Source organism: Oreochromis aureus, linkage group 11 (genome assembly GCF_013358895.1).
Source record: "Oreochromis aureus strain Israel breed Guangdong linkage group 11, ZZ_aureus, whole genome shotgun sequence".
In the NCBI taxonomy this organism is placed as follows: Eukaryota; Metazoa; Chordata; class Actinopteri; order Cichliformes; family Cichlidae; genus Oreochromis; species Oreochromis aureus.
The window spans coordinates 28691331-28715113 of record NC_052952.1 but is presented as its reverse complement, the minus strand read 5'-3'; the positions used below and the strand labels follow the sequence as shown (position 1 = coordinate 28715113).

At 38.6% G+C, this 23783-nt stretch overlaps 1 protein-coding gene across 3 annotated transcripts; it reads right to left on the bottom strand.

Moving 5' to 3' along the window:
• Positions 1 to 2087: 2087 nt before the first annotated feature.
• zmp:0000000881 (CBL-interacting serine/threonine-protein kinase 21) lies at positions 2088 to 22397 on the bottom strand. Of its 3 annotated transcripts, none has more exons than XM_031745953.2 (6): positions 22262 to 22397; positions 8420 to 8545; positions 6753 to 6898; positions 4985 to 5123; positions 4482 to 4589; positions 2088 to 3869 (listed from the first exon to the last, which is right to left on the bottom strand). In XM_031745953.2, exons 1-6 carry the CDS (start codon positions 22268 to 22270, stop codon positions 2940 to 2942), a joined length of 1458 nt encoding a protein of 485 aa, XP_031601813.2. In that variant the 5' UTR covers positions 22271 to 22397; the 3' UTR covers positions 2088 to 2939. The 3 variants fall into 3 exon arrangements, with proteins under 3 accessions (XP_031601813.2, XP_039474976.1, XP_039474975.1); XM_039619042.1 differs by having other exon boundaries at positions 6753 to 6918; positions 8420 to 8555; positions 22262 to 22390; XM_039619041.1 differs by having other exon boundaries at positions 6753 to 6908; positions 8420 to 8555; positions 22262 to 22390.
• Positions 22398 to 23783: the final 1386 nt, after the last annotated feature.

Here is a 23783-nt window from a genome sequence, read left to right as displayed (position 1 = left end):
AACAACTTCAGGCTGACGAATCAAATCAATGTAAATGTATAAATTATTTTAAATTGCAACAGCACGTTTAAGGAACTTGTATAACTCAAGCACCTAAAGGCAGCTACATTGAGAGCTATCCTATTCTATTCTATTCTATTCTATTCTATTCTATTCTATTCTATTCTATTCTATTATGGCTTAATTTGCCACTAACAAATTTCCTAAGTTTCTCCTGTATTTCTAAACCATTTCGAGCATTGCACCATTTTACTCTTCGTGGAGAAAGTCTCCTAGCTTGAATGAGGTTCAGACAAGAGGCAGACAAGAATGATTAGCTTTCTTAGCTACACCTAGTTTAGCTGTTTCTGCTGTTTTACTTCAGCTCTCTTGGCTGAAAAGACACAAAACATAACAAAACAAAGAGTTTTTCCTTCTCACTGTCTCCAACTGCTTGCTCATAGGGGGTCACCTGATTGTTGGGGCTTTAAGTTGATTGTTGTTGTGATTTGGCATTAAATAAATAAAACTGAACTAAATTGAATGGGCCACTTTATTAGGTACACCTTACTAGTACCTGTATTGGATCCCCTTTTACCTTCAGAACCGCCTTAATTTTTCATGCCATAGATTAAACAATGTGCTGGAACCCTTTTGTAGAGATTTTTATCTATACTGACATGATAGCATATAAGAGTTGTTGCAAATTTGTAGCTTGTTCCATTCCATCACATCTCAAAGATGCTCTATTTGATTGAGATCTGGTGACTGCAAAGGTCATTTGACTCACTGTTATGTTAAAGAAAGCACTGTGAGGGGATTTGTGATCTATCCTCATGGACAAAATACAGACAATATTGTGCTGACAAAGCGTAATGTAAATGGTCGAATTTAAATACAAAGCGCAATAAACTACCAAAAGCCTGTTTCTGGTAACCCAAAATAATTTAAAAAGAATTTTAGAAGTATATTCTGAATGTTAATTCAAGTCACACAAGTTTACCTAGATGATTGCAAAACTGGAAACAGCTGAATAAAAAAAAAAAATTAAGCAGGAATATAGCTAATAATAATGGAGAAAATGCAGATGATAACACTTCAAGTTGACCATTAATTTGTTACAGAAACTTTAGAAAACTAAACTGGTGCAGCTTTGTAACGTGTACCTAAAAGGAATCCATCACTGAACACGGCTTACCTGAAATAATAATGAGACTGGAAAAGCCATCCAAAGCCTTCCACGTTTGAACAAATGTGTCGCTAGAGTGGATTGTCTTTGCATCAGAATTCTACCTGAAAGTATTTTATAGGTAGTATTATGTACTTTAAGATGTGATGATTATTTTAATTGAAAATAGTAAGACACAATCATCTTATAGTCAAAAATCATTATTTGTCTCTGCCTCCCATCGGTTATAACTCAATCAGACAAATGCACTTATCCAAATATCCAAAAGAGGGCATACTATAACCTCATGTGGCTGCCAAAGCAGTCAATGATACAGAGTGCATGTCCACACTAATCCAGTCTCTGGTGTGCTTGTGAAAAAATGTACATTTGAAGTGAGATAACAGAAAATCTTAAAATAATAATAAAAATGATAACAATACCAAAACTAACTTTAACTCACCCACATCTTGCACCACATCATTATCTCAAATTGAGCTAAGAAGCAACAATACAAATATGCATTTAATGCCATATTTAAAAACACACGACTTACAGAACCAGGACTTGATACAACTTATGTAATTCTTCACGAAGCATTGCAAATTCACATGCCATTCTACATAAATAAAAGTTGTCAGCTGCTCAGCTCTACAAGGAAACCACACAACCCACTTCCTTGATCCATGTGGCTAAGATGGACTGCAGTGTTAACAGATGTAGAAACAACTGAAACCAAACGGCAGTTGTTGACCTAAGTTTATCTTTATGTAGAAACCTCAAATCACTGATCCTTTACAGGTGGTCATCTAAACAGTGCCACGGTTTCAAGGAGGAAGCTAAATGTGAAATGGTCCCACCAGTGACAGTAAATCAGCCTCAACAACTCAGAGCTTTCTCCTTCAAGCTGTGAAAAAAAAATCCACACAGACTGCTAAGAGCACATAGAAACACTAAAAAGCAACTTTAATGCTGATGTGTACAACTACATGAGATTGGAAGACGCATTTTATTACTGCAAGAGTAATTACAAAAAATCATAAGACAGGTTCTTCTTGTTCTTGTAAATGGGTGTGGAATAGCGCATCACCTTTGTTCACTCTGACCTGTAAAGAACAGTGTAGCAAGAACTTCTGCAACACAATAGCATCAAATCAACCCAGCAACAAATCACTTGTTGGTTCCAGCAACTCATAGATAAAGTTTGCTGGATTTATTTGTCTTACTTTACAGTCATTTAAAAAAAAAGATTATCAGACACAGGAGACTCTGATGCACAGTAAAGCTTAAAGATTAGATCACTAACTTGTTAAAAAAAATAGCAGAAATACTAACCAGACAGTTTCAATACATCACTGACCCATTCTGTATACCGCACCCAAATTCCCTGCTCAAATTTCTCACAGTCATTTATTTAATCAAAACTACCAAAACACATTTCAAATGTAAACACCACTGCACATTTTAGCCAACAGAAAATATATATAAATGTCAGTTTTTCAACTGGAGATAATCTCATTACAAGTCTCACTCACAGAGCTCACAGTGAGCATAATGCATACCAAAATCCACAACATTTAGGTTTGCAATTGAAACTGATGATTTTATAAATAAATTTGGAACTAAGCATACGCTAATGGAAAGTTTAATTTGGAAATAACTCAAAACTAATCAATTCCTTAAAATAAACTAATATCCTGTTACATTCCATGCAATGTCTACTGCACCTAAACTCTGTCGACTCTTTCAGCTGAGTGAACATGCAATTATTTTTTAACTCTCCCAGATACTCTCATTTGCTGTTAAACTTGACATCATCAAACTTGACTATCTTTCCATCACGAGTCACCACCTCGGTCTGCTCCCATGAACCCATTTCCCCGTTTTTCTCCACAAAACGCCGCACCACCACCCTCCCCGTCGTTGGCAGGTTGCAGGGAAGATCCTTGGCAGCTTCTTGTAACAACTTCATTTTCACGAGGTCCTGTGCGACATCCGATCCACCTTTCAGCGCCAGATCGTGATTTTTGTTCTTCTCCTCTAGCCTCTGGGGGGAAGGAGGAAGGTGCACTACAGTTCGAGGCAAAGGTTTTATCTCTGGTCTGGGAGAACGTTCAAATATCCGCCCTGTAGGCTTATTCATAGGTGACGGATGTCTGTCAAACTGATGTCTGAGGTCTTGATGGACAATGTTTAACGGTGATGGATCCTTGTTAGGTGGAGAAACAACTCGATTGATTGGTGATGGGTCCCTGATTGGTGGATGTGCATCTCTGTTCGGTGGTGATGGAGAGTGGTTTCTGGCATTAATGTGAGGTGTAGGTGGTTTAAGATGCTCTTTTTGAATGGGTATGTTGGTGACAATGCCCGTTCCTGCAGCTCTTCGAATATCACTAATGACCCCTCCCATGGAGGCCCTCAGAGATGGGTTCTGCTCCACCATCCTACACACAACAGGGCAGTATGGCTGGTCCTTTAAAACATCCTTGATTTTGTCAGGACAGACGCTGGGTGTGTACAGACGAATCCGGGCACAGAGCTCAGCTATGATTTTTCCCATGGCCCAGACGTCTGAACGCTGATCTCTCTGGCTTCCCCTCTGCAGCACCTCAGGAGCCGAGTAAGCCTCGTTCCCCATGTCCACTGCAGAGTTTAGACCACGTCTGAAGAACTTGGCCAGTCCCAGATCAATAATTACTGCTCTGTTTGTGTTATGCTCCACCTAAAGAACAAACATTGTTCAGCAAACATTAAATATTGACTGAAAAAATTACACCTCATACAGCTTTATAAGATGGATAATGTACAACCAGCTTCTGCTCAGAGATAGTTTCTCTGAAGAGTCTGCACAGAATTACCAGCTTTTCTATTTATTGATTTTTTAAAATTATTTTTGTCTGGTTCTGTTGATCTTTAGCTGACTGTCTTTTCAGATGCTTGTTTTGTTGTTAAAACATTTTATAATCTTGTGATTCTGAAAAGCGATAAAGAATATGGGATGGTGGTTTTTTTTGCCATTATCAGTTTTCTGATACCAGCCACACGTATGTCTTTAAAGTTTTAGGACAAGTATATGCATAACTGATTTAACGAGCCATTCATAGTTTCACTGTACCAGATGCATGTGCTTTGCCCTACATTACTTAATCTCTGAGACAACCAAAGCTTGCGTAAGTTGACTGTGACATTGCAAATAAAAAAGAAAAAACAAATAAATGACAAAAACTTCTTTATCTACCAGAGAGTTAAGACTCATTCAGAGTCGCCATATGCTCAAATCTGACCCACATGTTAAAAAGAAACATTGTCATAAAAAATCTCAATTTCCACTCACCATAATGTTTTCAGGCTTGAGGTCTTGATGGACAATGTCTCTGGAGTGTAGATGAAGCAGCCCTTCACACATGCCGACAATGATTGTGCCTTTATTAGCTGGAGTCAACTGTGTGGTGAAAATAAATATGAAACCAATTTTAGGACGACCAGGGTCACATTGACTTTTATGCTTAGCTGAGTTGGAAATCTTTAAACTACTTATTAAAGTGTGAAATAATTTAGGCAAGTGCATGCTAAAATACATAAAATGTTACACAACAGAAGACTAAACAAGAAAACTGCAGGATATTGCCCAATTGCGAAACTAAAACATTAGGTAATATTACAACAGCAATTGTTCTTTAAAAATTTGGTTTATATCCTACACAAATACATGTGTAGGATATAAACCTACAGCAAAGCAATGGAGTGAGTCAAAGGGCAGTGGTGACCTGCAAACCATGCAAACAATTTTCTTAATTTCAACTTTCATTTCTTTTGTCTTTTTTCTAGTAACCTCACCGATATTTTAGACTTTGACGCCTTGAAGATGGTGGTCTCCAGGTCCTCTCCGAAGACAAACTCTAGTGGAATGATCCATTTTCCATCTTTAAGAGTTATTTTGCCCAGAAGCCTCACTATGTTGGGATGTTTTGACTTGCTGCAGATCAGTGGTAACAAGTCATGGAGAAAAGAAGATTTTAACAAAATCAAAACAAAATAAACTGGTGGTTTTCTTTCTCTAAAACATTCAAAACCACCTGGATCATCTAGGATCAGGTGAGGGGATTCTGTGCAAACATTCAGGTTTTGATCAGGTTTGGCCACCAGATAAGTCAGGCCTTCAGGCCACTCTCATGAGGTCTGTTTCTGGTTGTATTGATCAGATTGATTAATCAGAGACATTCACATCAGTGGCCCGCTGGAGATCATTTCGTAGGACTCTGACAGTGCTGATCCTGTTTCTCCTAGCACAAGAAATGGGTTAAGGACCTTCTACGGCCATGTCCAGCTCTTCTAGATATACCTCTTCTAGGTATTGATGTGCCAACCTGTACAACCTCTGTAGGGTCGAGGTATCGCCTCATGCTACCAGTAGTGACACTGACCCTAACTAAATGCAAAACTTGTGAAAGAAAAAATGGTCAGAAAAGCTAAAGAGGAAAAAGATGTCAGTGGCCTCCACCTGTAAAACCATTCCTGATTTAGGTGTTGTCTCATTGTTGCTTTTCTAGTAAACTGTTGTTAATTTCATTAATACTAAAGCAGCTGAACCTGATTAACAACAACCTCTGCTACTTAAATGGCTATATCAATACCCCAGAAGTTTAATTGACTTTATGCTCTACTCTTATTAAATAGTATTACTTTTTTTTTTAGCAGTTAACACATAGTCAAGACCACCTGATGAAGATAAAACAGAGCATCAGAATAGAGAAGAAAGTTGATTTAAGTACATTTGAAAATGGTGTGGTTGGTTGATGGCAGTGTTTCAGAAACTGCTGATCTACCCCTTCTCTAAATGCCTTGTTGATATCAGAGGCCTAAGGAAAATGGTTAGACTGGTTCAAGCTGGCAGGTAGGCAACAGAAATTCAAATAATGAGCTTGCTTTGAATAAGCACTTGGCAAGCGTGGGAAGGGAAAACTCCCTTTTAACAAGAAGAAACCTCATAATACTGCCTGAGTGAAGAACATAACAATGTACTAAAATTATCTAAAGAGTGCAAAGCAACTCAAGGCTGTGGTGCAAAAGGAGATTTTGATCATGGAAGTACAGATCTGCAGCACATGACGCTATGATGTCAATATCAACAAAAATCTCTGAGCAATGTTTCAAGCACTTTGTGGAGAGAGTTCAAGGCAGTTCTGAGAGTAGAAGACCGATAAGTCTTGGCCAGTAGGTGTTTGTGTAATTCACATTTTTTAATATTATGGTTTGTACCATGATGCTCTTTGGTTATAGCCCAAAAATGACAATGCTAATATGTAGTAAATAGAAGGTATGAAATAAATACTTACTGAGGACCCATGCAACCAGTTTTTAATCAATTATCAGTGATGTGACTGTTAATGCATAACGAACATGCTTTTTGCCTATAGAAACATGCAGAATAGTAGTTTTCTCTATTGAGCAATAAAAAGCATATGAGCATAAATAGTTACATTTAGTTAAAAGCGTCTGTCAGCAATTACACGGTCTGCCATACATTTTATACAACTGTGTTCTGTAATAATGTCATATTGCTGTTTTTGCCTTTGAAAATATTAACCATGCTTAATATCCTTACTTGTATACTTCACTCTCTCTCTCCAGATCCTTCCAGCTGATGAGATGTTGAGGAACTTTCTTAATAGCAGCCCAGGTATCATTGTACTTCTCCTTGTACACTTTCCCAAAACAGCCCTCTGCAAGGGTACTGGTGGAGTACGCCATCTAGGAGACGCTATGAGAGCCTTAGCGTGAGGGGAGGGTCATTTTACTCACAAAACAAACAATGATAGAATTGATAACAAGGACATAAAAGAAATAGAGTTTCTGCAGTACATTCAAGTTTGTTGACAACTACAGTGTTTAGTTATGATATAAGCGTGAGTAATTGCAATACAAGCCTGTAAATATTTATGTTTGGTGGAGAACGATTGTGAGTAATACCGTGTACTTTTAGTGCTTTTGATGATCTTGAAATCACTGTGTTCTGTTTCTGGTACTAGCTGCTGTGACTTTTGGTACTTTCCACTTTAGACATTGATAAAACAACAATTCAGCAAAGCAATTCACGACAGCAAGGTTATTTTAAGGGCTATAAAATATGACTATAATATATAAAACATGACAGTTTAAAGTTACTTTTGCTTCACTTAGATTTATGTTTCTGGATTTCAGGGTTTAACATTATGCTTCTTAAACCACATTGTGAGTATCCTTAATGATCAAGATTAAATATAAAATATTAGTAGCTAACATAGCAGTAACTAGCTTGAGATATATAGGTAGGTAAATAGAAAAACATCAATCCTTCTCTCCATCCAGCTTGATAAATAAAAGTAAAAGTAAAAAGCAAATCAACTCAGGTCATTTAAACAGCACTGACTATATTTATGTTTAGGGTATTGCCATTTTAACTTACAGTAAATACAATGTGTTTACTTTTTTCACATCTCACTGAGAACTTGAACTTAATCACAAACAAACTGAGACTGAAAAAGTGCTCCCACTCCATCTTTCAACCTAACATTCATTGGTGTCAGCAGACTGTCAGAGTAACATAAACATCAGTTAAAAAAAGTATTCCCTGGAAGGGCGTTGCCACTCTTGAGTAATACCGTAGATTCCTTACTGGAGATTCTTAAGAAGAATGAAACTGTTCCACAGACTGATAATCTTACTGAACTACCATTTTGTTTCACTCAGAGATAATTCAGTTTCGGCAGTGAGCAGCTGAAAAGTAAAGTTCAGGCAGGCTGTTCTCAGTAACTCAGCTGTAACTGAAGCTGTTGTGTAAATAAAGACTCCAGGACCCTGATCTACAACCAAGCTTATCATTTCAAATATTTTGACACTAGAGTGACTTGATGTCAGCATTATACAACAGGTTTTCAAAGAGGCAAAAACAGGAAGAAAATGTTGACAGACTGGTCAGTCCACAAGAGAAGAGATTGAAGAAGGCAGTTTTTAACTTTTAAATTAGGGTTTATTATCAAGAAAATTTGCAGTCACAGTATCTGAAAGACTAAAATTGATCACAATATAGTAAATCATTTTCACTTAAGACAAACCCCAGGTTTTACAAACATACTGTGAATAAATGAGAATCTCCTCAGGAAATACACTTTTCAATTACTTAATTGTACTAAAATTTAAATCCACTCAGAGCTAAAATCTATATAATCCTCAATCCTTTTTGTTCTTAAATCTAATGTGCCTTATGTTAAACCAAAAAGATTCTCTTCTTACCTTTATGCTGTTGAGGGAACGCAGCTGTGTCAGGTCTGAACACGAGCTAACATAGTTATCTCTCTTGAAACCTGTTCCACACCTTCCTGAATCTGATTCATGGCCCCAAGCAAAGCCAGTCCTATCCTGTAGCAGACTCATTACAAGTGAAGAAAGAAGCGCAGCGTAAATACAAATGCAGGCATGAGATAATGTTTGATAAACAGGACACGTGCTGTCACAGTGGGAGAGAAGATAGAGCCAGAGACCAGGGTTTTGACACTTGGATGACCGTGTGGAAAACAAAATAGCAGCAATATCCATAATAACAATAACAGCAGTGCTAGTGGTTATATGTATACATATACATGTGTACATCTAAAAAATGCTAGAATGAAAATGATAAAATGAAGGGATGATGAAATATGCAGATACGTCCTTATGCGGATTATTAACTGGTACAATTACCTACCAAAATACTTCAATTACCATCAGCCTTAGCTGTCTTGTGCTTTACACTGAAACTGCTAAATACAAGCTGAGCCAATGTGAGCACAAAAGTATGCTAGTGTTAGCAGGTTTTTAACTATTATTAGGTTTTTAACAAAACTATGAATGAACACATATGGAATTATCTAGTAAACAAGAGTGTGCTTTGCACACTCTTGGCATTCTCTCGATAAGCTTCATGAGGTAGCTAATAAAACAGAAAATGGTTTTCCAAAAGTCTTGAAGCAGTTCCCAGAGATGCTGAGCACTTGTAGGCTCTTTTGCCTTCACTCTGCCATACATCTCACTCCAAACCATTTCGATTGGGTTTAGATCAGGTGACTGTGGAGGCCAGGCCATCTGGCACAGCATTCCATCACTCTCCTTCTTGGTCAAATAGCCCTTACACAGGCTGGAGATGTGTTTGGGGTCATTGTCGTGGTAGACATACTGGTTCAGTGTGCCTTCAAATGGTTGTCTGTCTCTATGTGTTAGCCCTTTGACAGACTGGCAACCTGTCCAGGGTGTACCCTCCCTCTTACCCTATGGTAGCTGAGATGGGCTCCAACCCCCCCACAATCCTAACAAGGATAAGCAGAAGAGAATGTATGCATGGATGGATGGATGGATGGATATCTTTTCTATAATTCCCTATATCTTGCTTCATGTATTTGATGTCTTTAGTATGCATCTACAATGTAGAAAGTAGGGATGGACCTATCAGATATTACGCATCAGTCCGATACTGACCTAAATTACTGGATCGGATATCGGAGAGAAATAAAAAATGTAATCGATCAATTAAATATCAGGAAAGCACCTCACAAAACTTGCGACATGGCGTAACTCAGCTCATAACCTTAGAACGTCGGAGCAGTATGTGTCACGTGATAGAGCGGCTGTGGCGTGCGAGACCTGTCAGCGGTCTGGTTGAGCACTTGGAGCCTCGCTACGTGCTTCCAAACCGGCATTTCATCTCCGAGAGAGCTATCCCTGAGAAGTAAAGCAAGTGTATAAGTTAATCTCTGAATGTTTGTAAAGCATTTCCGTGTTAAGCTTAACAACCAATATATAGAGTGACTGCCTCTCATTCTCTCCCTCTCCTGCTGCTACTTCAGTCATGAAAACGATCAATGATCGGCTGATCGGCTTTTCTGTTGCAACTCCTGTCTCTCTTGTTTGTTTATCACCCACTTTGCACCACAAAGAGGAAACCAGCGGCTAAATGACAGCAGCACGTTTAAGCTTGATAAGCTGTTGTTAGAATTTATTTAATATTACTTTCTACACCAGGATCCTTTTCTACGCAGCTGACGGCTGGTAACTGTACACAGGCGTTTCTAGCAAAGTTTTCCCAGGGGGGCAGGTAGGGCAGTAACAGGGAAAAGGGGGGCACAAAGACATAATTTTCTTTCTTATTCTCATTTAAAATGTCTAGCTTTTAATAAATAATTATCTGAATCTTACAACCAAAGTTTTCATCTCATGTAAAATGTATAGAAGTCCATTATTGTATATAGTAACTATTAACCCTCTGGGGTTGATAGGCCACGTAAAACCCGAGTTATGATAAAAAATACACGCAATGTTTTTTTCTGAACAAAACTGTGGTGTTTACAGCGGGAAGAAATGGTAAAAATGGCATTTTCTAAGGACAGCGCTAGCAAAAACTCTCCACTTGCGAGTGGAAAAAGAAAAAACACCCCTTCCCTATTGCCGTTAAAGTGTACCATGTCAACCAATCAAAAAATGATATGGCAACATGTGGCATTTGGATGTTTAGGAAGAGGGGGAAGTTTTAGGAGTGATGCCGCGAGAGAAAGCAGGCGAGCGAAAGAAAGAAAGAGAGAGAGCGAGTTTTCATATGTGAGACATTAGTGACGTTTAGCTTGTTTGGAGGCTATAGTTAGTGTGTGGTGTAGTCATTGTTTTGTTTTGTGTGTCAGTTATACTGATGAATGTCACATTTGCTACAAAAGAGCCACCAAAGGCAAATTCCAGTGTAAACGCTCTCTCCACATGAAAAACGGGACCGATACACCTTCTGTTGTCAGACCTGCAGGGTTTAGGCCTGTGGTATTCTCCTCTGTCTTATAGTGGACAGAAACATTTTTTGGGGGGGGGAATGGAATATTTGATGCAGAACACCTGATTTTTCTGTAAATAGTTTTAAATGGTTATACATGCCTGAGGCCTTGGCTGCAATTTTAGGTAAATAGTACCATATAACTTTGGTGTTTGCAAAATTGTGCATAATTTTTAGAAATGTACAATTTCTATTTGCATTTCAAGTTATGAAAATGATTTGTTAAGCATGTTTGTGGTTTTTACTGTAAAACATATAACTTTTTTCTACTCGGATTTTAAATTTTTTGTCTAAATTTAGATCAATTGTGCTAATATAGTATGTCAAAATGAAAAAATAACTCCAATTTCAGATATTAGAGGTTGTGCTGAAAATAATGATACCAAATAAGGCAAGATAAACAGTTTTTAAAGGTGAAAAATAGAGGTAAAATCAAAAGTGGTCAAAAAGGGCCAATTATACCCTGGACCCCACAGGGTTAAGCCTAATATATACCCTAGTAAGCTGTAGTACTTTTTCCTTTGGGAAGGTACTATCTGTGCAGTCTGCCATTCTGTTGAAGAAAGATGCTGAATCTATTTAATTATTATAGAAAAATAATTGATTTCTGTGCATTTGTTTTACACATGCATTAAATTAAAGTCGATTATGTCGATTAAGCATCATGAGGCGGAGAGTGGGGGGTGGTTTGCTGGGAGTTGGCAACTCTGTTAGTTGTTAGGTTATTTAATATTTCCTCTAAGTACTCTTTAAAATATCAGAATAGGGAGGATGGTGTAGGTTTAAGTTTATTAGATTGATCAGTATTGCTGAACTATGAAATATTTTGTGTGCAGTGCATTTTTAGCATACAGGTATACCAGAATATCTGTAGTGTTTTGTTTTTTAAAACTTGAGTATGAACTTCTCACAGTTCTGGTTCATTTTCAGTTTCTTATGTTTTGGTATTCTTCTGTATTATGATTTATGTTCTGATTCTTTTGTTATCCTGTTTTGAATATTATTTTCTATGTTTCAGTTTATTCTGGTTAAGGGTTTAGTTCAGCGTCAAGTCAGCGTCCTTGTTTTTGTTTGTTGTTTCCTGTTTTACAGTTTTTCTCAGTTGCTTTGGTGCATTTCCCACAACAGAATTACACTTTGCACAATAGTTAGTTCAACCTCCACAACATGTAGTCGTTTTGGCACAACCTTGTGGCGGTTTCATGTTCATTTCGTTCAAAGGCAAATGCCTTTGGACATGAAGCAGTTGAGTAAGTACAAATATCTAAAGAATGGTCACTTTTGACTTGCTATTCATCACTATCTCCTTGTTTTTATCATGAATGTCACAATTATTTATACTTGTACCGGCTGAATAGTCATTGTCCATACAACTAATAGTCCTCATTTCATTGCTTGTGTCAGTGCACTCAAAATTGTTGAACATCTTGTCAAACAATTTGTACATCCATTTTGAAAACCCTATTTTTAAGGAGTTTCCATGAAAATCTCCATAAATTACTTTTCTCAGGTGAACTTTATCTCACACTAATGAAAATTGGTGTGTGTTACTCTTACTTGCAACCAATGAAAAGCCTCTTCTACCCAGTCATAGGTGAATCGCGTTACAGTATCCCCTACTCTACAAGTATATATATACAGTTTTTCTCAGTCGCTTTGGTGCGTTTCTCAGAATACCATCAACATTTGCACAGCAGTTAGTGCATTTCCCAAAACAATTAGTGCAAACTGCAAAACCTAGTGGATAGCCTGCAAAAGCACGTCACATGCACAGAATTGATTATCCATACCGCAAAAGCAAGTATCCATGTCAATGAAACTGCCAGTGCCATCAAAATGAAAAGTCTTGACACCATCTGTATGAACAAGATAGTCAAATGGCATTGTCATGTTTCCACTATGACAGTTTATAATTTCAGTGTTTCCCATTGCAAAAACAATTGGTGACACCTGAAAATGCTGACGACAGCACTATGGCCTACCTGTACAGCCATCTGAAATGTGCAGTGAAGTCACTGTAGATGTTATGGGAGTCTTGGGAGTAACTGAGACACTGAATATGTACGTTTCACATTTCCATTGTGTAGAAGTGTTTGTAATCCTACAGAATTGTGCAAAAGAAAAATATGCTACAGTCACTTGTTCACCGTAGAATACATGTAAACATAAAATCACCCATTTGGTAGAGCTGTGCACTAATGTGAACAATAAACAGCACATGTAACAGTACAGTAAATCATTCTGGCACATCCAGACGTTCCTGTCTGTCTGGCCACATATTTTCATCTACATCACAACAGATGTTATCCTCGCAATGCAGCAAGGAAAGTATCTCCTGGAGTGGCGAATCCATCCTCTGCAGGACTCTGCTGTGATGTCATCACAAGCTTTTGTAGATTCAGTATGCACCTCATGTCAATCCTGTATGTTGGTTTACATTATATATATATACTTGTAGCGTAGGGGATACTGTAACGCGATTCACCTATGACTGGGTAGAAGAGGCTTTTCATTGGTTGCAAGTAAGAGTAACACACACCAATTTTCATTAGTATGAGATAAGGTTCACCTGAGAAAAGTAATTTATGGAGATTTTCATGGAAACTCCTTAAAAATAGGGTTTTCAAAATGGGTGTACAAATTGTTTGACAAGATGTTCAACAATTTTGAGTGCACTGACACAAGCAATGAAATGAAGACTATTAGTTGTATGGACAATGACTATTCAGCCGGTACAAGTATAAATAATTGTGACATTCATGATAGAAGCAAGGAGATAGTGATGAATAGCAAGTCAAAAGTGACCATTCTATAGATATTTGTACTTACTCAACTGCTTCATGTCCAAAGGCATTTGCCTTTGTACGAAATGAACATGAAACCGCCACAAGGTTGTGCCAAAACGACTACATGTTGTGGAGGTTGAACTAACTATTGTGCAAAGTTTAATTCTGTTGTGAGAAATGCACCAAAGCAACTGAGAAAAACTGTAATGTAAACCAACAGACAGGATTGGCATGAGGTGCATACTGAATCTACAAAAGCTTGTGATGACATCACAGCAGAGTCCTGCAGAGGGTGGATTCGACACTCCAGAAGATACTTTCCCCGATGCATCGATAGAGCTGACATTCGCTGTGATGTTGATGCAAATATGTGGGCAGACAGACGGGAGCGTCTAGATATCAATGATTGATATGCAGCAGTGTCTGTTTTTCAGTTTTTTTTTTGTTTCATAACTACTGCAGTAAGGTTTACTGTCTAAGTGAGTTTATGTTTGCTGTAAAATGGGCTGCCCACATTCAGGTCCAGACCAAGAAGGCTAGGCAGCGCCTGTATCACCTCCGACAACTAAGGAAGTTCAGGGTCTCTCCAAAGATCCTCAGGATCTTCTATACAGGCGCTGTGGAGAGTATCCTCACACAGAACATGACAGCGTGGTTCGGGAACAGCTGTGTGAAGGACCAAAAAGCTCTCCAGAGAGTGATCCGTACAGCAGAACGCTGCTGCAGGATTGCTCTCCCCCCACTTCAGGACACCTACACCAGGAGATGCTGGACTAGAGCAACGCAGATACTGAAGGACCCATCCCATCCTGGCAACAAACTGTTCCAACTTCTACAATCTGGTAGAAGGTTCCGCATCATCCGGCAAGGACAGAGAGACTCAAGAAGAGCTTTTATCCTCAAGCCATCCGGGCCCTAAACCAACCCCCCCACACACACACACACACACACACACACACACACGCCATCTCACATCATCTATAATTGACTGAGACTCTCCTCCAGACACTCAATTCCTTTAACTTCCTTTAACTTTAAATATGTTTATATTGTCCATTCTGTAAAATAGTCAGATGTCTATTCATATTAATGTACAGAATTCACCTGCTGCTGCTTCTACTGCACATTCACCCAATGTATATACTATATATATATTTATAATGTTATCCTCTACCCCCCATGTTTTTGCACATGTCAAGGATCGTGTCAGGATACATTTCACTGTGTGTTATACTTGTATAACTATGCATGTGACAAATAAAGAACCTTGAACCTTGAACCTTGAAATGTTTGATTTACTGTATTTCCCCAGTTGCACAATGCTGTGCACAGTTTCATTTGACTATTATCAAGAGTGCATATGAAGTGTCTTGAGTTTCCTTTACAATTTATGGTTTTCAGACTTGACATGTCATTGGGAAGCACCTACAAAGAAATCCGTCACAATGAGAACATGTTCAAACCATTTGATTTTGTGACCAAAGGTGCTGGTGTACTGACTTGTAATTGTGACAGCCCAGACACTTTGATTGATATAAGTACTTGCTTTTGATGAATATATTATCTGTTTTGATTAAGGGACTTGCTTTTGAAGCATTGACTACTTATTTTGAGCAACTGACTTGCTTTTGAACAACTGACTTTTCTTTTTGATGAAGTGACTCACTTTTGCAAGTTATCCACCATGTTTTGCAGTTTGTACTAATTGTTTTGAGAAGAGCCTTAGTAGTGGTGCAGAGATCAATTCTGTTGTGAGAAATGCACCAAAGCAACTGAGAAAAATTGTATTGTGAAGGTCTGTGTCTCATGTGAGTGTATTGTCATGGTCTCCGTGCCTGCCCGGCCGGCCCCACAAGGCTACATGTTCTGTTTTGGTTCTCTCTCTCTCTCTCTCTCTCTCTCTCTCCCTCTCTGCCTGGGCGGAGCTCACTGCGGGCTCCCGCCCTTGGCCCACACACCTGTCATCAATCACCAGTCATCACCAGGAGCACTACTTGAGGCTGGGACACAGATCCTCTCATCGCTGGATGATTGTGCTTACAGTTTTTCTCAGTTGCTCAGTTTTTCTCAGTTGAAACCGCCACAAGGTTGTGCCAAAACGACTACATGTTGTGGAGGTTGAACTAACTGTTGTGCAAAGTGTAATTCTGTAGTGGGAAATGCACCAAAGCAACTGAGAAAAACTGTAACACGTTAGTGACCCTCTCAGCTCTTGTGACGTTAGCTTGTGTGAGATTAGTGACTTGGAGTAACTTGCCTTTTCCCTGTGTGTTAGTTTTCCTCCCTGGACCTGTGACCTCCCCGCTGTGTGGTTGTGTGTGAGTTGGAGTAAGAGGAGGGGACGAGTGCGCAAGCGTTTTCCCCTGGATCTTCCCTGGGACCCTTCTCCTACCTGGATTTCCCCCACTGTACATATTCTGCACTTGGTGTTGTAAATAAACTCTGTGTTGGAACTGACTACCCGCTCTGCGCTTGAGTCCCTGCACCATTTGTGACATGTATTCAGTTTTGCTTCCCCTGTCTCGTCTTGTCAATTACTTCCAGCTGTGTTCTTCTGTGTGTATTTAAGTTGTGTCTACTCGTGTACTAGTAGCGGGTCTGTCTGTGAATCAACTATGTATTCTCCGTGTGTTTTCCCTGCCATCCACCTTTGTATGCCTCTGCTCACCCTCCTTCATGTTCGTGGTTGCTGTTGGTAAATGGACCGATTCTTATATAACGCTTTTCTACTCTCCCAGAGTACTCAAAGCTGTATACAAAATGCCTCATTCACCCATTCATACAAGCACTTCTAGACACAAGTGCAAACTAACCTACATTCACACTCTGATGAACGGAGGGCAACTTAGGGTTAGTATTTTGCCCAAGTCTTATTTGGCATGCAGACTGGGGAAGCCAAGGATCGAACCACCGACCTTTCAATCAGTAGCTGATCTACTCTACCACCTGAGTCACAGCCACCCCTTTTTCCCCATCTTAGATTATCTTTAGTTCCGTTTTGCCATTTTTCACCTTGTGCTTTATTTTACAATAAACCACCTTCACATCTCAGCGAATGCCTGCACTTGGATCCTCATTTCTTTTCTCCACATGGCTCAAGATCCCCAAGAACCCCCAGAAGGGATTGGTTCCATCCAACTACCGGCCTATAACCTGCCTCAGTACCACATGGAAGTCCCTATCGGGCATCATAGCGCTAAGATGAATAGGCACATGGCTCAATACACGAGTGGGGCACAGAAAGGAGTTGGCAGGAATACCAGAGGAGCGAAACACCAGTTCCTGGTAGACAGAGCAGTCACCCAAGACTGCAAGACCAGACTGACCAACCTGTTCACTGCCTGGACTGAGAAGGCCTATAACTCAACGCACCACATATGGGTCTTGGAATGCCTAGAACAATACAAGATCAACAGGACCCTGAGAGCCTTCATCAGGAATTTGATGGGGATGTGGCGAACAACACTGGAGGCCAACTTCAAGTCTACAGCACAAGACACCATCAAGTGCAGGATCTACCAAGGAGATGAGCTTTCCCCACTGCTGTTCTGCATAGGCCTGAACCCAGGCGAATAGGAACCATGAAGAGGCCACTAAGAAAGCTGCAACCCCCAAGTACCTGCAGAGGGTCAGGCAAGTCCTAAGGAGTCAGCTGAATGGTAAGAACAAGATCTGGGCTATCAACAGCTACGCCCTGCCAGTGATCAGGTACCCTGCTGGGATAATAAGCTGCCCAAAGGAGGAGATGGAAGCCAGTGACATCAACACAAAGAAGCTCCTGACTATGCACGGAAGGTTTCACCCCAAGTCCAGCACTCTGAGACTGTACGCTAAGTGTAAGGAATGAGGCCTGGTACAGGTGAGTGTCAAAACCACTGTCCAGGATGAGACAATGAAGAGTTTTCTCATCCACGTGCTCAGTGAATACCTCAGGCAACAGAAACCCAGTAAAGAAGAGGAGCAAGTGGAGGAGCCATCATGGAAGGACAGGCCCCTGAACGGTAAGTACCACTGGTAGATAGAGGAAATGGCTGACATCCAGAAATCCTACCAGTGGCTGGACAAAGCTGGACTGAGAGCACAGAGACACTAATCATGGCAGCACAGAAACAAGCTCTAAATACAAATTCCAGAAAAAACACAACAACATAAGAAAACTTGTGTTGCGTTGATGCTTACTCTGAATTTTAAAGGCTCTGTTCTTGATCTTGTATCTAGTTGACCTGTGTAACAGTAATAATAAAGCCATTTAATTTGTTCTCCATATTTTTAATTCTATTACAACCAATTCCTCATTTGAGATATTTCTTTGTAAAATTATTCTATAAATGAATGCTATGGTTACCATTTGCATGTTTACATGTATACATATTGACATGTATATACTGTATATATGAATGTATGTATAAGCAGTCTATTGTAAAGACTACAACATTTCTGGGTTCACACTTCATCCTACTGTTCTCTTGATGTCATATTTCACAAAGAGGCAGCTTAGAGAGTTTTGTAAAAATGTTGTAGCAGATTCAAAACATGGTTACTCGAGCGTTTCACTTTCTTGCTGCAGTTCTCTTATTACTTTTCTTCATTTCATATTCATGGAGCCAACTTAAAACTTATTAAACGTATTTCTTTCAAATGTAAAACCATGAAAATGTTGTGGTTTTCTTACTAATGTGGTGACCCACCAGGTATACAACTCCTATCGAGTCAAATCATAAATATGTGGTAGCAAAAATTCCCCTAGTATATATTTATACATCACACCGTTACAAAATTATGTACAAGCAAATGATGTACAAGCTCTCTAGTATGCGCTGTCATTATAAAAGTAAAACACACTGATTATACTGGAATGACTGTATTTAATGTGTTTGACGATTTCCTTGCTGATACTACTGAAAATCATAAATATGTGGTGAGTTTCTGAAACTTTGGGTTTTAGCAAGGTGTATCACAAATTAATAAATAATTTGATTAAGAAGAATAACCCTTTGTTGTTTATAAAGCATGATTTCTATACTACATTCTATTCATATTTAATTGTTTTTAGGATAACAAAAAAATGTGTAAGAACTATTTGGACCTCAACAGAATTTAATTCATTGCCTTTGAGAAGGGGAAAACAATATTAACTGAATAAAAGATTGTTATATAATTTGAAACTTACTGGGGTTAACCACATGTCCAATTCAGGGTAATTGGAAGAGAAGAGACACACGTCCTGGACAGATCCATATGCATTACCCTCAATCTATCATTGGGCTAAGACAGAGACAGGTAACTAGTCACACTCACACCCATTGCCATTTTAGCATTACCAGCTAATCTGTTATGAATTTCTTTGAACTCTGGGAGGAAGCTACAGTACCCTGAGAGAGCCACTGCAAACCACGCCCAAAGGCCTCAGCTGGCTTGCAAATTCAAACCAGGAACGTCTTGCTGTGAGACAATAGTATTAGCCACTGCACCAGTGTGCCATTTTCACTGAATAATATTTAAGTTTATATGGATTTTTATTTCACCTCTATACATTTAAAATCCTGCTTGTAGCATTGCCTGTAGTTTTAGTTACCACACTAGAAGGTTTACGGCATTTCTTGTCAGTATTTCCTTTGTTCTGTTTCAAAGTGATCTCAAATAAATCTCGAAGGAATCATTTTTACAGGATGTTTCCTTGCACTTTACCTTTTGGTTGAATTTGTAATCTGTGATACAGAGGAAAAAGTGAGCAAATCGGAAAGCAACAAACAAGAAATGAAACTTTTGGGTTCGTTGGTTTTTGTTTAGGTAAATTGTACAGCTTTAAACTAGTGGCTCCATAGTGTAATGATTAACACAACTACCTAACATTTAAAAAATCCCCTGCTTCAGACCAGGGAAAAAAGGAGACGGCTGCATCAGGAAGGACATCTTGTTCATGCAGACTGACTTCCTGTAGCGACTCCTTATGAATAAGAAAGAAGCTTTTATTTTTATATCTTAAAAAAGTATTACTTTAAATCAAATAATCACCATTACATACGTTCTGTAACAATGGAGCACAAAGACAACATACTGCTGTGCTGAAATCCTGGGACAACCTTTGAAGAAATGGTAAATGGTAAATGGCCTGTATTTGTATAGCGCTTTACTAGTCCTTAAGGACCCCAAAGCGCTTTACACATTCAGTCATCCACACATTTACACACTGGTGATGGCAAGCTACACTGTAGCCACAGCCACCCTGGGGCGCACTGACAAGGCGAGGCTGCTGGACACTGGCGCCACCGGGCCCTCTGACCACCACCAGTAGGCAACGGGTGAAGTGTCTTGCCCAAGGACACAACGACCGAGACTGTCGGAGCCGGGCTCGAACCGGCAACCTTCCGATTACAAGACGAACTGCCAACTGTTGAGCCACGAAGAAAAAAGAAAAAAAAAACAGCTTTGTTTTTGGTTCCATTATCAAATTATAAACTGGTCTCTCATGCTGTTATTTAATCATCTATATTAATGTAAGTCTATACCAGAAGTGGCACATTTTATCTTGGCACTGTTGTTATGTACCAACACTAATATAGATATTTTCAATTTATCTCCCACCACTCTTGCTTTTGGTTTACGATACCACACAGGAATGAAAACTAACCAAAACTGAAAGCAATGACTAAAACTAGATCAGGGCGGGGTGGGAAGAAAAAGAAAAGAGAAAAGAAAAAAAATAATTTTTGAGAGGCATATGACTGCATCAAATTCTGTTGCCTCCACCCCCCCCACCACCCCCAACAACTAACCAAAAACTAAAAGCCACTGGGAAACTAGGAGACGGGCTATCTATTCATATACAACAGTTCTCAAGCCATGAGCCCATAGTCCACATGCTGACGGCTGCTGTCTGAAGAATTCCAAGGATGACCGCTTGGTTGCATTAAAAAAGTGAAAACCAGACGTCCTTCAAGGTTTTATTTAATTAGTTGTATCATTGTGAGTAATATCATATTTAAATTTAAAAACAGAACATTTACACCTTTCTGGTCACTATGTCCTATCCATTTTAATGGACTTCAGAGAATTACAGACTTATTAAAACTATAATCTATATATTTCTTTATAATTAACTTTTCTTCTGTGTTTTGTAAAGCACTTTTTAACTCAATTTTTAAAAGCGGTAAATAATATCATTATTATTATTATATGGTTCAGTAAAGGTTCACTATGCAATCTTATCAACCTCTTTCTTCTCAACCTCGGTCTTTATGATAGAATACCACCATCTAGTGGCAAAATAATTACTTATTATTGCTACTATGACGTACATTAGAAGCCATAAGCTCTTTCATTTCCTGCAGCTCTCACTTTGAGGACAAAACCTGTACGGGGTTATCTGTGGAACTATTGCTCATCGTGAGAAAATGGTGTATCCGTCGGATTATTTTCCCCACTTTCAACCACGAGGTTAGTTTGTTTATTGACACTGCATCATTTAATATTTTTAAAATGGCGGCAAGACAGTTGTTTTTCCTCTTAGTGTGCTCATTTTTGAGGCTCTTCATTCATTTTAGACAAGCAAAATGGCTGTAGTAACATTTCATTCTGGGCTCTCTGAGGCTGCAATTTGCAAGCTCCATCCGATACTTTTACTCAGATCACCACTTTTATTCATTGTTACGGCATCGAAATTTGTTTTGTTAACTTTTTGCAGCTGAAGTTATTTTGTAAGAAATTACAAAGTGAGAACAACATGTGCTGCTAATGTGCTGCAATGGCAATCCAGAAAAACAATGTGCAGTGTTCCTGTTTTACCATATTACCAAGTGCTGCACGTTATGCTGACTCATTAAAAGAATTATGCACATTTTAAAAGAAATAAAAATAAATTATTCTAGTATTTTGGTAGTTAAACATCTAAAGACTGTAAATGAAAACGATTTTCAATCGACTAACTATGTTATGTTTTCACTTAAAGATGGTGAAAACCTACACACTCAGGAGAGCGGGTATGCTTTTGTCATTGTTTTTACTTTTGATCAATTGATTATTTTTTTACCATTGACCCCAGTGATTGCTAACGTCATTTAGATGTTAGATGTACATTATTTATTTATCCAGCAAATCCGTATGTTTTCACATACAGTTCTTTAAAAATATATATGTTTTTTACTCTTATTGTAAAAAGGAAGGAAAAAAGGAATAATTTTTCCCCTCTAAATTACAGTGATGCAGGTCTTTCCTCTGACATGGTGCACAAGTTCTGTTACAAGTATGAGGAAAGTGGCCTGCCTGTAACTGACATGGGGAGTTGTGTTAGGCCAATTCCTCACATGAAGCAGTTCCCCATGATGACAAAAAGCAAGCCACACCCATACCCGCCTGAGTCAAGACCTACACCTATGACAGAGGGATTCTTAATCAAGTCCAGTTTGGCTGGGATGCAAAGTGGGCCGCATAATAACTTCAATTCCCAGCCATACACAGATCATGAAGATAATAGCAAGGGAGAGGAAGTAGTCAAGCCTTTACCCGGAACATCAGCCATTACAGAGGCACTCATGGAAGATGTAGGAAATAAGGGTAACATCATGGATGCCAACAGGGACGCCAAAGAAAACCCAGGAAGCGCCACACCAGTGGAAGAAGTGACAAACCAACACCGCTACAAGAAAAGAGCTGTTGGGAAAAAATGGAAAGGTAATTAAATTTCCAATATGTATCTGTTGAAAATCGTCATAAATACATTTCTTGCAAATATTACATTTTAAATCATAAAGATCGATATATTAAATACCATATATGTTATATTCATATTTACATTTTTATTTAGGTAATAAATACATGTGGTAGCATGTTTAACACTGAGGACATAGTTAAAGTTGTTGTTGTATTTTATTGCAGTTCTGCTGAGGAATGTTACATTTACATGCATGATTAGACAGAATACAGGAAACTCTTATGTGATGCAATCAGTGTAACTGCTGTACCTAAATAAGTGTATAACTTTCTGTAAATTTCCATGTGGAGTAATTCATAGTGACTCTTTCCATGAGTAAGTCTGCCCCGTACTTTTTTTTTTTCCAGTTTACAATCTCTGTGTGGTGGCAGTTCTAATCATAAACTTTCCTGTCTGTAATGGATCTTATGGTATGTTGTACTTCATATCTATTTAAAAGTTTATTAATATATACTTTATATACATGTGCAGTTCTTTTTAACTACTACTTATATTTTTATATTTTTGATCACACAGTTTATATATATACTTAGTCTGCAGCACATCTACAGTGTCAAAAAAGTGAGTGGAGCTAAGCTGTAGTAAGTTTTTATTCAAAAATTGGTAACACTTTGTAATACAATGCCCCACCTGAGGACGCAATTACCCTGTAATTAAATGTGATTTCTAGCCACTTTATTTGAAATCTTATTGTACCGGAAAGTGAATATACACTATATTTTCAAGTATTTCAGTTACCGTGAAAGTAATTTAATTATACTATAATTTATTTTTAAGTACACTGTAATTGTATGGTAATTACCAGAAAAACAAATATTTTTGCATTTTACATCGTAGGTATGCCTTACTTTTTAGGGTGTGTATTGTGGGGTGACTTACAACAATGTTATAAAATGCAATACTAAGAATTCTTTTAGACCCCATTAGCATGTAATTTTAACTTGCATGCATTTACACCTGAAATCATGTTTATATTTATATTTTCCCTGTTTCTCTAAATGCAGATGGGCCAAACTGTGTGGTCTGCAAGGATCAGGACAAGTGCTCCAACCTCAAGACAATATATGACCATAATGACCATAAACTGTACCAGAGAGACGATGGAGAGAAAGCTTTCCCAGAATGCTCTCAAATACCACCGCCTGTGCCTAAGACTCCTAAAAACTGCACAGTATGCCAGTCCAATTTTGTCTTCATTAGCTGCTCAAACGACACTAATGAAATCCAACCAGAAGCAAAGGGATCATTCATTCAAGACATCCATAAAACATGTATGTAGGCCATTAAGGTGCCATTCTGCGCTGGCTTTGTTAA

Bases quoted from the DNA above. Each gene is read 5' to 3' on its own strand.
- zmp:0000000881 (XM_031745953.2), bottom strand. The intron at 4,590-4,984 runs GTGAGGTTACTA...TTCACCACACAG, and splicing joins CGTCAAAGTCTAAAATATCG to TTGACTCCAGCTAATAAAGG. The intron at 3,870-4,481 runs GTGAGTGGAAAT...TTTGTTCTTTAG, and splicing joins TCAAGCCTGAAAACATTATG to GTGGAGCATAACACAAACAG.